The sequence below is a fragment of the Sebastes umbrosus genome, chromosome 11 (genome assembly GCF_015220745.1).
Source record: "Sebastes umbrosus isolate fSebUmb1 chromosome 11, fSebUmb1.pri, whole genome shotgun sequence".
Classification (NCBI taxonomy): domain Eukaryota; kingdom Metazoa; phylum Chordata; class Actinopteri; order Perciformes; family Sebastidae; genus Sebastes; species Sebastes umbrosus.
In genome coordinates, this window is record NC_051279.1 from 13,592,287 (window position 1) to 13,605,882 (window position 13,596).

General features: G+C 37.8%; 2 protein-coding genes across 2 annotated transcripts; one reads left to right on the forward strand and one right to left on the reverse strand.

Annotated features, from left to right (window-relative positions):
* Window positions 1-1,330: 1,330 nt before the first annotated feature.
* si:ch73-86n18.1 (uncharacterized protein LOC564061 homolog) lies at window positions 1,331-9,958 on the reverse strand. Its single transcript, XM_037784885.1, has 6 exons — window positions 9,572-9,958; window positions 7,667-7,777; window positions 5,334-5,459; window positions 5,076-5,227; window positions 2,192-2,313; window positions 1,331-1,801 (listed from the first exon to the last, which is right to left on the reverse strand). The coding sequence occupies exons 1-6, from the start codon at window positions 9,660-9,662 to the stop codon at window positions 1,639-1,641; spliced, it is 765 nt and encodes a 254-aa protein (XP_037640813.1). The 5' UTR covers window positions 9,663-9,958; the 3' UTR covers window positions 1,331-1,638.
* A 941-nt stretch (window positions 9,959-10,899) lies between these two features.
* LOC119497074 (C-type lectin domain family 4 member E-like) lies at window positions 10,900-12,768 on the forward strand. The gene is made up of 5 exons (XM_037784886.1): window positions 10,900-11,002; window positions 11,079-11,258; window positions 11,395-11,546; window positions 11,634-11,755; window positions 12,503-12,768. Exons 1-5 carry the CDS (start codon window positions 10,981-10,983, stop codon window positions 12,657-12,659), a joined length of 633 nt encoding a protein of 210 aa, XP_037640814.1. The 5' UTR covers window positions 10,900-10,980; the 3' UTR covers window positions 12,660-12,768.
* The last annotated feature ends 828 nt before the right edge of the window (window positions 12,769-13,596 follow it).

The window sequence follows — 13,596 nt, forward strand, 5'->3', positions numbered from 1 at the left end:
TACTACTGTATATACTTAGACTATAAACTGTGTTGTTGTAAGCACAATGCTTAAATGTTTTGCGGCTCCAGACAAATTTTTTTTTTATTTTGACTAAATTGTCTCTTTTGATAGTAAAGGTTGCCGACCCCTGGTCTATGTCTTGTGTCTAATTATTGTTTTTTCAAATAACATATGCTTAAAAAAAAAAAATCCAAGAGGGCAAAAAATCAGTCTCTACTGCAATTCATGTCCACACTAAGGTGATAACATGTGACAAACGGTCACAACAACTAGACTTTATATATATATATATATATATATATATATAACAAAATATATTGGGAGCCACTGGTTTTTCAGTATAGGGGATGCCATTACATCAATGACCAAATTTAACCAAAAAACTTAACCAAAAAACTGTTTAACTTGTCAGTAGGCTGTGTGGAAGTATGTATGTCATATACAGAAAAAAAAAGGTAGACACAAGGTAGACTGTGGAAAAAAGACAATTTTATTGATTATACATTTAATCTCAAAAGTCTGACATAGTGCAGGGAAGCAACAGGATTAATCTTAAAAGGAAAACATCCTTAAAATAAAATATGCAATGTTGTTATTTCTGAAATAATTTGCAGCTAAGTTTTAAGTTGAGAATTAGCACCAATCTCTCCCAAAGATGAACAGCAGATACAGACAGTAATCGTGCCTAAACTTCTAGAGCACAATGACAGTATTCGTGGCATTCAGCTTTGCAATATGAAAACCTTTTTCTAATGTCAGACCTGGATGACCTGACATTCAAATAAAAGTCATTTGGATGAAGTATCTTAAAGCTGAACTCAATAATAGGCTCATTAATTGCAAATGGACACACTACAAAAAAAAAATGCTACTTGATGTCATTGTCAATTAAAGTCTATTTTCTAAAATAAATATTGACTTCTTTCTTGGTCTAAAACTAATAGTATAATGTATCTTCTCTTTTAAAGGTCTTATTGACAACATTTTTATGTAAATGAATATAAAAAAACAAAAACATCCACAGAGCTTTTAGAAAGGTGGCATATGATTGTGAATGAATCATTTTAAAAATATTGGCGGGTCCAAAAATTAATGTTTTGTTTATATCTGTGGAAGATATCTGACATTTGGTTCCCACTTCGAGGGGCTGGTGAGCCAATAGTAAAATGACGTTGGTATCACGTGGTATCTCTGGGTCGTCAGTTAGTGTTGAAAAAACGGATAAATGGCTGAGATTGACGGTGGGTGCCTGGCAACGACTTGTTGTGAAGTAAATGCAATGGAACGGGGAGCGAGAATGTGACAACTAGTGGCTGAATGCTATCAATGCTATCAATAACACCTTTAATGTAGTGTTCTTCCTTTTAAATTTACTTGAAAACACGTGTGCAGTACTATTCCCGTTGTTAGTAATCTCAACACAATGTACAAATATTCAGACAGCAACTATACCTTCAATAAGAAAAACAATATCCCCTGTGCATATGTCACAAAAATGACCTTTTGGTGTGCAAACATGAGTTTTATCTTCTGTAATCCCAAAACATGTAACCATTACTTCTTTATTTTTTCTCTCACAACCCTGTGTGGTTTCCAGAATTCCCAGTTCTGCAGTATTTCAAGTTGAATGGGGATTTAGTTGAGCTTAATGATATCCATCTGGCAGATCCGTTTATAAATGTGCTCACAAGGAACATCAAACCATGTCTTTGCGTGACTGTCTAAGGTGGCACAGTCCTCTCCGTGTTCCCCTCCTGACTGGTGGTTATTTGGCTCTGAGCTCCACTGATCCCAGTATCTGTGACAGAGGGAGAGAGGAGGAAACAGCGATAGATAGCATAAGCTATAAATAACAACTGGGGACATTTCTGACAAATGTGAAAAACAGGCTCACCTCGCCCAAGCCTTTGATTCATTGATGACATTTTTGAAGACTAATTTATCTGAAGTTTTGATACAAGACTTGAAATTGTTGTGTCCTTCTTTCTTTTGATGTTGCAAATGTTACTTTACTTATGTTAATCATTTTTCTATCTATAGGCCAGGTAAAACAGGCTGTTTATTCTGCTTTGGTTCTTCCTGGACAGTTTATTCAGAGTTATCAACATTTTAAATATATAGCAACTCTAACATAAAACATAAACAAATAAATGATTTAATGCATTAAATATTAAAATCCAGATGGTACTTGTGTTTCAATGTCGTGTTGTCCACCCATCTCCATTCTCCTTCCTTTTCTATGTCAGACAGGCCGATCCAGAAGTGGTAATCAAATCCACCAATTTTCTTGGCTTCTATTTCCAGAGCGTCCTGAAGTTAAACGCACACAAACACACACCTGTTTTTACATCAATGACATACATGTAATGCATTCATTAACCCCAAAACCCTAAATCCTTAATCAAAACCTATTATTAATCTTCACTCTAACACCAAGTCTTAACACTTTAATAGGCCTTTATAGAAGAGAAGATCAAACAAAATGTCCTAATTTTTCTCAAACACGCTTTCTTATTATGGCATTATTATACTGGGAAGGATTTTCATTTACAGTGAAGTAAGCATCTTTAACTCTTTAAAGGTATAGTGTGTAGGATTTGGCGGCATCTAGTGCTGTGGTTGCAGATTGCAACCAACCAAGTAACCCTCTGCTCACTCCTCTCTTTCCAAGACTTCGTTAATGTGAGTAGCCGAGTGCAAAACGTGGTAACGCCATTCATCTCCCTCAGAGGTCATCCTTACCATAATAACACTATTTTAGGAGCAACAGAAGTCAGACAGCGACTGACGGTACCACAGTTTTACACTCTGCAGCTCACGTTACCACAGTTTTACAAGCGTCTCGGAGAACTACGGTGGCCTTCAGGTAACGTAAAAACGTGAAAGGCTCTCGCTAGAGCCAGTGTTTGGTTTGTCCGTTCTGGGCTACTGTAGAAACATGGCGGAGCAACATGGCGGACTCCGTGAAGAGGACCTGCTCCCTATGTAGCTATGAAGGATTCATTCTGAACTAACAATTCTTAAATTCAGGTGATTATATACTGATGAAAACATAAATTACTGCTAATAGATCCCCCGGAATTTTACACACTGTTCCTTTAATAGGCCTTTTTCATAGCAGACATTTTGACTTGTCGTAGTGAGAAGTGTTACTAATAACGTAATAATGGCTCCTCTTTATTCAAGTGTCCCAGTAAGTCATGACAGTGTGGCAGTGAGCCAGCAGGCACAATACCAGGACCTTGAAACTGAAACAGCGAAATGGAATTCAGCCATCATTAATTATATTATCTACACCTGTGCTTTTCCTATACTACGACAAGTCAAAATGTCTGCTGTGAAAAAGGCATATTGCATTAGGTCACTGAACTCAATGTAAACAAAGGCTGATAAAGTTGTCCCGTCCCGAACAAAGTCCAACAAAGCTATAAGAGGAGTCACTGTGTCAGTCAATCAAGCACAGTACACACTAGGGATGTAAAACCGAACTGTTCAATGACGTACAAACTGAACCGTGGGCTTGTTGAACCGTTGCACCACTTTTAAATACAGGCCTGTTAATAAATTTGATGAGGTGTCAGAGACATAGAAGATGCAATTATCTGAATATAAGCCTACTTGATCATTAAGTAGCCTTATTTCATGTATAAAATCAGATTTATGGCTTCATATTCCATAGAAATATCATACTATCAATCTATCTATTTATATATTTTGGAGTACAAACACATTGGAAATGGTTTCTTCTCCTTAATGTGCAAAACAAAACAAACCAAACCGAAATTGTGAACCAAAAACTGCAATGCAAACCAAACCGTGGACCGTTGCACCGCTAGTACACACCCACACAGTCCTGAGTGGAGGTTTAATCAGACGAATTAAGTGGAATCACCTGTGTGGGTGGACCATATGGTGCCTTCAAATGAGGTTGTGTTTACGAGTTGGGCCCATATGAACGCCCCACTCATGTCATATTCACAACCTCAGTGGAAAGTTTCTGAAAGCTCAGATCTCACGACTTGTGACGTGTTTGTTGACGTGAGAAATGACGGAGCCCATGGAAGTTCATATCCTTATTACCAAGTTGTTTTTCTTGGTAATTTCATAATATGTCTGAGGAAAATGTTGATATTCCTAATGACCTCATCTTTTTCCTCTGTCATTATGCATTAAGCATTTACTGCATTATGTTACCAACTTGCTAGCTTGCTAAATTGTTAGCCTCTCTGGCTTCCAGACGCCGACAGTATTATTAATATTGCCGTGTTCTTCACGACTTAACCACTTGAACATAATATCGTATACACGACTTCCCATGTTGTAAACACGAGCTCACGAGTTTCATTTGAAGGCACCAATAGGTGTGCAGGGCCTTTAAGATAGGCCGCCTGAGACTTCTGTGTTTTGATAATGTATGTAATTGTTTGCATGTCACAGTAGGAAAAGCACAGCTGTAAATATTTAAAGTAATGATGGCTGAATTCCTTTTAGCTGCTTCAGTTTCAGGGTCCTGGTATTGTTCAGGCTGGCTCGCTGTGACACTCTCATTGCTTACCGAGATACTTGAATAAAACAGAGCCATCGCCAATTTTATTAGTAACACCTGTGCTTTTCCTACTGTGACAAGCACACACACACGTACATAATCAAAACACCCAAACCTACAGTATATCTTAAAGGCCCTGCTGTGACATGTCAGATTGTCTGCTGTGAAAAAGACCTATTTAGTCCTTAACTTAAGTCTAACTTCTAATCTTAAACTATGCCTTTGCAAAAGTAAAGACCAGAGAAGTGACCTTGCCTTGCAAAGATGTCTTTATGTTTCCTATTTTTACACACTCAAACACACAACACACACAACACACACTCTTGCGGACAGCACACAGCAACCGACCCAATTAAGGGGAACGAAGAACACCTGTGCTGGTCAGCAGGGCTCCGCAGGTGTTCATTTCTGTCTATGAAGTTTGTTGATACAGTGTTCACACACACACACACACACACACACACACGCATGCACGCACGCACGCACACACGCACGCACGCACACACACACACACACACACACTCACATGCTGCTCCATGGTGTGCAGTATGGTAAGATGGCTGCCCATCTTTGCACAGCTATCTCTGCTCTGCAGCCAGTCCAGCTTGTCATTGCTGAAGTGGTAACACTGATCCCCGACATGAAGCCATCCTTCAGGACACTCACTGCACTGCTTCACTGTTAAAGAGAGAGAGAGGGCGAGATAAAAAGGATGAGGGTTAACGGTAAATCAAAGACAGCAGGAAATGAAGATCATGTGAATGTTTGATCTACATCCTGCCACCTGTCTTTGAACAGCTCCGTCCTAGAGCGGTGTAGTCCTCACACAGCTGGATGTAACGTCTCTGCACCGAGTTCAGTTTGAAATCCGGCGATGAGGAGTCCAGGGGGGCAGCCTGCCTGCCAATCACTGGGGACATAGATAGATGAGCTTAGCGTGTTAAAGCATTCCCAATGGGAATGTATTTTATGCAGGCATTTAATCATATGCTGCTAAAGTATAAGACATATTCATTTTTTGACCTGAGGATGGCACTAGAAAAAAAAAGTTAAGGAATCTCCAAAGTTTCTTCAATTCATCCTCAGGGGACCAAGAACGGATGTGCCAAATTTCTTGGCAATCCATCCAATAATGGATGAGACATTTCGCTCAAAGCTACAAATGACAACCTCATGATTCGCGCTAGAAAAAAAGTCACCAAAGTCATCAGGATTCATCCTCTGGTGAACATGCATATCTGTACAAAATGTCACGCCAATCCATCCGGTAAATGTTAAGATATTTCAACCTACACCGCCGTGGTGCCACCCACAAAAGACTAAAAACTAATGTAATTTTCATACTGTTGTGTTTTCTCATCCACCACTGATGCTCCTCTGTACAGTCTGTGAATTTCTGATTTTATTGCCGCTGTTACTGGAATAATTGAGTTTATATGAGCTCCCCCGCGGCTGTAGAAAAAAATTATCATTTACAATATGAACTTTCTGTGGTTTCATTGCCAGATATTTTTCTACATTTGTGTTTCCTCTGTCTATGTTGCCACTTCCCCTTTGCCTATTAAACAATATTTCTCTAATACTTTCTAAGAAGAGTAATTGATATAAGTCACGAATAAAGATAATAGATACATACATATTAGGGGTATAAGAAAATATTGAAAATATTCAAAATATTGAATATCGTGATATTATGTTTTGTGATACTGTATTGATTCTATTGATTTTTAATTAATAGTTTTCATGCAAAGATTAACTTGTCAATACTTTATTTAATTTGCAAAGAGATGCGCCCTCTCAGTGTATGTGCCCTCTCAAAGTAGTGCTATGATGTTGATGTTACAGGGACTGTGATAAATGCAAATACACACCCTATTGTTCTGATTGCATAAAAAAAATATTTTTTTATTCAGATTTTATTCACATGGCGGTGTGTCTTTATACTATGACAGTTTCCCTAAAATTAGATTTTAAAAAATCACAATATATCACGATTACAGTATCGCAATATATTGAATTGTAACCCCAGATTCTTACGAATACACAGCACTATTATATATGTAGCTTTCATTTCAGGATGTGTTTGAGTTGTTCTGTCAGATTCAGAGGAAATTAAAGTCATGCCCTTTCCTGTCCTTTTATAGTGTTTTACCTTGATTTACTGTAAACTGAACGTTTTGCTGTGGTTAGTGAATCACGTCAGCATTAGCGTGTATTATAAGAATCAGTTATTCTTGATAAAACTAATGACATATTTCCTGGAAAGCCCTGCTGATGTAAAAACACAGGTGCTGCAGTGAGGTTAAATGTGGCTAAAAACCACCATGATATGCCCCAGCTGTGAACGGTATGCTAAAGGTGTGCTTATAGACATTTGTGAAATTAGATGTTGAAATGTGCTGCATTTTTTATATGGTAGATATTTCACTGTGTAGCTAATGTACCATTACAGAGCACATAAAAGAGTCTATACCTAAGTAAAGTGAGAACATTTATATTACCAGCTTACCTGGCCTACAGTAGTAATATTTAACTGCTAGGAATATTGGCCAATTTGTCATGATACAGTACATTATGTGTGCTTCTAAGCCATATTCATAAAGTAGAATTAAATCATTTTTTGCTAGATCCAGTTGTCATAGAAAGTGTGAGATGATTCTTTTTATTTCCTTCTCTTGTTGCAAGTCATCATTTCCAGATACTGAAATTGTACTCAATAGCTTCTGTGTGAGTGTGTGTGTGTGTGTGTGTGTGTGAGTGTGTGAGTGTGTGTGTGTGGTAATAGATCAACCGCATACATCCCCAGTGGTGTTTGTTTTAAATGAGAGAGTGTCCTCACAAGCACATTATCAGGCTGAGCTGCCAGAGCCGGTTGGCCCTGCAGGAGAGATATTTCACAATTATGGACTTTTGTGCTTTTTCTATTACATGACCCTCACCGGACTGGAGAGAGCACTTTATCTTTTTTATTGCCAATTATAGGTGTCCAAAAGCGCACTGAGCTGAAATAAAGAGAGAATAATCAGCGAGAGTGAGACTCGCAGACAGAGAGACAGACAGGCAGATATACATACTCAGGCTGGAGCGCAGGAAGCACAGGAGGTTGTTTATACTTACAGAGCACAGTGAGAATGATGTTGGCGCAGATGGAGGCCAAAAAGCCAATAAGCATCAGGAGGGCAGTCCGACTACTCAAACACTCAACGCCCCGCTTCAGTCCCTGGGAGCCTGATTAGACACAAAACAGTCCGCAGCATGGTAGCTGTCAATTCACCACTTTTAATCCTCTGGTGTAGCGTAGAGTGCAGACTTTGAGTAAAAGGAGATTGTGGGGCAGAACCATTTGACCAGAGTTTAGCTTCAAAACATTTACTATTCCCAAAAGATAAACACAGTGCATCTGCTGAACGATAGGTCAAGTGGTTTATTTGTGCCTCTTGCGGCTACACTATGCACACACAAACACACAAATACATATGCATGTAGACACATTCAGTAGTGGCAACGTATTCAGCTCCTTCACTAAAAAGTAAAAGAAGCAATGTCAAGTAAAAGTCCTGCACTCAAAATCTTACTTAAAGGTGCAGTGTGTAGGATTTGACGGCATCTAGTGGTGAGGTTGCCACAACCGAAGCCTCTCCCGTGTGCCAAGTGTTTAGGATAATCACGCTAAAACGTGACAACACAAATGGCCCTCTATAGAGTCAGTGTTTGGTTTGTCCGTTCTGGGCTACTGTAGAAACATGGCGGCGGACTCCATGAAGAGGACTTGCTCCGTATGTAATGTATATAAACGGCTCATTCTAAGGTAACGGAAACACAACAATTCTTAGTTTCAGGCGATTATACACTAATGAAAACATACTCATTAATATTATATTCAATTTCTGCCAATAGACCCCCCTAAATGTTCCTTTAAGCAAAAGTACAGAAATATAATCAGCAAAATGCTCTGTAACTATCAAAAGAAAAAGGTCAGTGCTGATATTTACAATTTTATAAAGTTTTGGTTTAATTTACAACAATGTATCACATTTTACAAGATGATAATATGTTTTGTATGTAAAATCTGTAAAGTAACTAGTAACTAAAACTGTCAGATAACTGTAGTGGAGTAAAAAGTGCAATCTTTCCCTCTCAAATGTTGTGTAGTCAAAATATAAAGTTACTTAAAATGGAAATACTCAAGTAAAGTAAAAGTACCTTAAAGTTATACTTAAGTAAAGTTCTTGAGTAAATGTACATAGTTGTTATACAGTAGATTAAACCACCCAACAGAATATAAAATAGACTGCAACTAGCTACAACATTAAAATGTTGCTAACATGCTCATGGATTATTGATAATAATTAAATAGTAAAATTAACAATAATGTAGCACCGACATGGCCTGCATAGTGAGAACTTTTACTTTTATACTTTAAGTAAAGTATGCTGATAATACATATATATAGTACTTTTACTTTTAAGTAAAATATTGAATGTAGGACTTTAACTTAAAGGTATTGCTACTTTTAATTAAGTAAAGAATCTGAATACTTCTTTCACTACTGCATATCGTGGAGGATAACACTTTATATTAAGTTTTTTTTTGCTTTATTAGATTAATACATACTTTATTATGCATTTATTAGCAGTTAAATATGCACTTATTAACTATGCTTTATGTAGCTACCGGATCTGAAGCGGGAACAATGCCTTGTTTTGGTTAACAAATACTTTATTATGCACTTATTAACAGTTAACTATGCTTAATCAGTCTTAATCAGTATAAACTGTTAACAAATTTCTTATGATGCACTTATTAACACTTATATTGTCTTATCAGCATATACTAATGTTAATAAGCATCTTATAAGGGCCTTATTACCTATTAACGCTTTTTACAAGGCCCTTAATATGAAGCGTCAAGTAAAGTACAAGCATGTCTGATTGTCACAGTACTGTCGTGCAGCTTTTTCACCACTGGCTCTTACACACATGAAATCTCTCGGTATCTTTGTCACATATACAGACAAAATACCATCGTTGTGTTGGAGAACGAGCCTGTTCCCTCCAGGTGTCTGCTCCTCTGTGAACTCCTGCAGGCTGCTGTAGTTTTCTCTCTCCTCCATGGCTGTGATGCCCTTGTTAACACTCTGTCTCACTCCGTCTCTCTTTGTACCGCTCCTCCTCTGCTCCCTAAAGGCTTTGGTATCTCCTCTCCCAAGCAGCAATATTTCTCCTTGAAATTAAATTTGTCGCTGCTGGTTGATTTATCGAGGCACGTCCCCCTGCCCACAACACTGCTGCAGTGCTATAACAAATGTGCTCAGTTAAACTGTCCTGTACCTACAACTAAATAACTTCAGCTATGTCTGGAAAAGAGAAGACTGTGTTAATCCAAACTGGGAGTTTCTTTCCTCAGTTTGTTGGCTCTGTGTGGTGTATTCCTGCTTGCTGTCGTGGTGTTTCACTGCAAACTTGCCCAGTGTTGCATAATCCCAGCAGTTGCTTCACTGTTTGGAGATAAGCACTGATTCTGGTTCTGACAGATGTTTGATGGATGACACAGCACATTATGTGGGCATGTGAGTCACTACGGAAAATACGTGTTTTTGAAATAGGTGGGGGAAAAAACAGGGAGTACATTCAACTTTCTGACATTAATTAAAAAAACTAAAATTGGAACTGCGACAAGGTTGTGACGGGAAAGCAGCTGGGAGCTGTGCTGTGAAGAAAGAAAGGCCGAGCTCTGAATCAAGTACAAAGTACACGTACGAATTTGTGGTGGTGGTGCAACCACAAATTTTAGCTCGGTAGTCACTGAAACGGACACAGACATGAGCAATAAATAATCCTCCTCTGCTTTAATTAGTTTGGTTTGAATAACAAAACCTCATGAAGAAGACGAGCTGACAATGGGGGAATAAGGTGCCAAGAAAAAAAAATAACAAATGGGACACATACCAAAAAAAAAACAACGTTGACAGCCTGTTGGAGCAACTGAGTGGGCATCTGGTGTGTGTGTGTGTGTGGTGTAGAGGTGATATTGTTGCAGCTGCTCTACTAACGAAGAGAATACAAATAACTCTCAACAACACTGTGGTGATTAATGCTGACTTGTACTTTTTAGACCTCCATCTTTGCCAATTTTAAAAAAGTAGGAGACATTGCTCATGTAACGGTAAATAACGCCCATGCCAGAGCTCCATCATGAAATGTTTGTTTATCTGATCCAATATGGCAGGTCATCAATGGTTTGGTTACAAGATATTGCACCATCTGAGTTTACATGCTTTGATAATCAAGAACACTTCGACCTGTTTGCTAGATTTGTACAATCTGTACTTTCCATCCCCTGCTCTTTAGCACCCTGACTGCTCTATAAAACACCCAGAGAGTGGAGAGAGGAAGCCAAAGTTTGTGATATTCTACGAGCTGACAGACATCATGAGTCTCATCAAAACGGAAGGTAAGTTCACCCTTGTACTACTGTACACAAGTGTATGTTGCTCTGCATGTACCTTAATGTTGTAATGTCTCCTCAGGCAGCCTCAGAGGGCTCACCATCCTCTGTGTTCTCATCGGCTTGTTGGCCTCCTCTCAGGCTGCAAACTGTCCAAAGGGAGAGGAGTCCTCTCTGAAGCTGCAACTAAACTTGCTGAGGAATCGCTTCAGACACCTGTGTAACCAATACTCCAACCTGGCAACCAACTGCTCAGCTCCAGGTACTGTACTTTCCTCTTTCAGGCTTCAGCAGGTGGACGGAAATTCATCATATTTATATTCTACTACAATCCCACGCATTTTTCTGTTAAAAAGTTTTCCTTGTTAACCAGGATTTGTTTATGCACTCTCCCACAGTGATCCCCTGCGCCCAGTGTCCTGAAGGGTGGCTTGTCGTTGGGGACCAATGCTTCCTCCTCAGCACTGACAGGGACGACTATTCTAATAGTACAAAGAAGTGTGCAGAGATAGGAGCCCATCTGGCCATCTTGACCACCAAAGAACAGCATGTAAGTGTTCTTTTTTTTCTATGTATTTGAATATATTTGTTAATTCACAAAATATTCCCAGTAAATTCTGATGCCATACATTTTTAGGATGCCGTGGAACAAGAAGGCAAAAACATCATAGGGATATACACGTACTACTGGATCGGACTGACTGACATTGAGACTGAAGGAGACTGGAGATGGGTGGACAACTCAAAACTTCAAACCCCGTATGTATAAAACGACTAAAATCAAAACAGTCTTCTCATAATAAGATACTCTAAGCACTATAAATGCTGCCTTTAAACAAATAAAAATATAAAAATTCAATCCTCGCCTCAGGTTGAAGGATTAATTTATAATGAATACAATGGTGTTGAAGACATGTTTTACCGTTGTAATGTCTTTTATTGAGGTCTCACATACTGTTAAGTATTAAATACAGCTGAGGCTGATGGGAATGTCATTAGATTTGCAGGTATTTAGTCATAAACCAAAGTATTGGACAAATTGTAAAAGCCGCCGGAGCAAGTGTTCTCATTTTACAGCTAAACCGTACACTACAAGATGATTCTGAAAACATTTGAGGCAAGAAATAGGCATTACAGTAACAGAATATTGATTCATATTGACCTTTTGATCGGAGTTTGCGAGTGATTGACAGCTGCCTCCGTTGAACGAACAGCCAATAGGAACGCTCTCTCTCTGAAAATGACCTGTGATTGGCCAAAGTCTCCCGTCACAGGCTATTTTAAAGCCTGAAAACAGAGCCATGATGAGGGGCAGAAGTCTAGTTCTCTCTCAGAACACTTAAATTACAATATGCTAAAAGGTTATTATGTGATTTTCTCCCAATGATGCCCAAAACATTCTGCCTACTGCAGCTTTAAGTATTAAAATAGTTTACATTACATACGTAATATTACAATATTATATTATATTATATATCTGACTTCACATTTTCTGTCTCTGTGTAGATTTTGGGAGACGCCGGAGCCAAACAACCACCTGTCCGGTGGGCCGGAGGGAGAGGACTGTGCGGTGGTGAACAGCCACACTCAGTTCTGGTACGATGTTCCCTGTTCCTTCACGTACCCACGGATCTGTCAGATGGACGCCATCCTGCCCCAGTGAGCCCCGACACACCACTCAATTAGGAAAGATATTGATACTTTATTGAAAAACGTCCCATTACTCTTCTCATTACAATTTGATCTGAAATAAAGAAAATCTCTGACAAAAAGATCCTGTTTTGATTTCACATGGTAACACTTTATAATAACCATCGTTAATAAATGGTAAATTGATTAACTAAATGTAAGGTATTAGTATTGTTACTGTTAACAAAAAACAAAATTATTAATAATGTTTACTAATTATTAGTAATGCTATAATTTGTTATTTGAACAGTTTATTGTTGCACACATTATAACATAGCATCGGTTGTAAGTTTTCATTAACTATCCAGATAATGTTTATAGATGCTTTGCAAAATATTTATTAATCATTTAACAAGGTATTATAATCATCAATTGCAACTTTATAATAGCCATCCAAATAATGTTTATAGACTTAATATAAATACTTAATATAGTATATAAAATGTTACACTGTGTTCAACAATAAACTGTTAATAAGTAGTTTAGCATAGTAATAAATAGTAATCAGAATGTAAGTGTTTTTTTCTCTTATCAGCTATGATGCAACATATAATTATATAAACTAATTATTTCATATTACACAACCTAATAATAAAATAACATTAAATTATAGCATTACTAATAATTAGTAAAAATGATCAATTAGCATTTCATTGTTTGTTAACGGTAAAATAACTATTAACTAAAGTTTAATTAACTATCAATTTACCATTCATTAATGATGGTTATTATAAAGTGTTACCTAAACGGTCCTCATTTGTGTACCTGGTATCAACATATGCTGGTTTAAAATATATATATATATTTGTAAATATTTTTAAAAGCAAGTAACAAGCATATCAGTGCAGTGTTATAGAGCATTGTAAAAATATACATTACATATCAAGACGAATTAAGAAACAATGTGGATG